This window comes from Pelodiscus sinensis, unplaced genomic scaffold, assembly GCF_049634645.1.
Source record: "Pelodiscus sinensis isolate JC-2024 unplaced genomic scaffold, ASM4963464v1 ctg215, whole genome shotgun sequence".
In the NCBI taxonomy this organism is placed as follows: domain Eukaryota; kingdom Metazoa; phylum Chordata; order Testudines; family Trionychidae; genus Pelodiscus; species Pelodiscus sinensis.
In genome coordinates this window covers 55,001-55,876 of record NW_027465879.1, presented here as the reverse complement: position 1 = coordinate 55,876, position 876 = coordinate 55,001, and the positions used below count along the sequence as shown (strand labels likewise).

General features: G+C 71.6%; 1 protein-coding gene across 1 annotated transcript in view; it reads left to right on the top strand.

The window, feature by feature from the left end:
- The first annotated feature begins 554 nt into the window (after positions 1-554).
- CARMIL3 (capping protein regulator and myosin 1 linker 3) overlaps positions 555-876 on the top strand; it is a 42,413-nt gene continuing 42,091 nt past the window's right edge. Inside the window, 1 exon segment of the mRNA XM_075915984.1 lies at positions 555-711. Within this exon segment, the coding sequence (XP_075772099.1) occupies positions 557-711 (155 nt within the window). The 5' untranslated portion in view covers positions 555-556.

The following is an 876-nucleotide window of genomic DNA, read 5'->3' as shown; positions in this document are numbered from 1 at the left end:
CCCCGTCTACCTCTCCTACCCTGCAGACACCCCATAGACACCCATCTACCCATAGACACCCTGTCTACCTCTCCTACCCCACAGACACCCCACAGACACCCCATAGACACCCCGTCTACCTCTCCTACCCCACAGACACCCCACCAACACCATACATACCCCAGAGACACCCCATCTACCCCATGGACACTCCATAGACACCCTCTATGGCCCCTATGGGTACCCCACAGACACCCCATCTACCCCCTAGACACCCTGATCGATCCCTATAGACACCCCCATCTACTCTGTAGTCACCGCCATGTATGGGGGGGTCAGAAGGGGAGGACGCTCGGGGCGGGGCGGGGCGGGGCGGCTGCGGGGGGTGAGGAGGGGGGCGGGAGGAGGCGAAGAAGGATGTTGTGGGGAGGGAGGCGGGGGGAGGATGCTGAGGGCGGGAGGATGCTGCGGGGGGGGGAGGGAGGCGGGGGGAGGATGCTGGGGGCGGGGGAGGAGGCGGGGGAGGATGCTGAGGGCGGGAGGATGCTGCGGGGGGGGGGAGGGAGGCGGGGGGAGGATGCTGAGGGCGGGGGCGGGAGGATGCTGCGGGGGGGGAGGGGGGTTGCGCAGACTCCGCCGCTGCTGCTGCGCCCGGCCCGGCCCCGGCATGTGGCTCCGGCCCCGCAGCTGCCATGGCCCGGCCGGCGGGGGAGCTCGCCCGGGAGCTGCAAGGTACCGCGAGGGGGGCCGCCCCCGGCCTCTCACCTGCCCCCTCCCCGCTCCGTCACCCGCCCCCGGCCCTGCCCAGCCTGTCACCTGCCCCCCCACCTGCTCCCTCCACCAGCTCCCCCGGCCCTGCCCCCCCGTCTGTCCCCCCCCGTTCCCTCACCTGCCCCC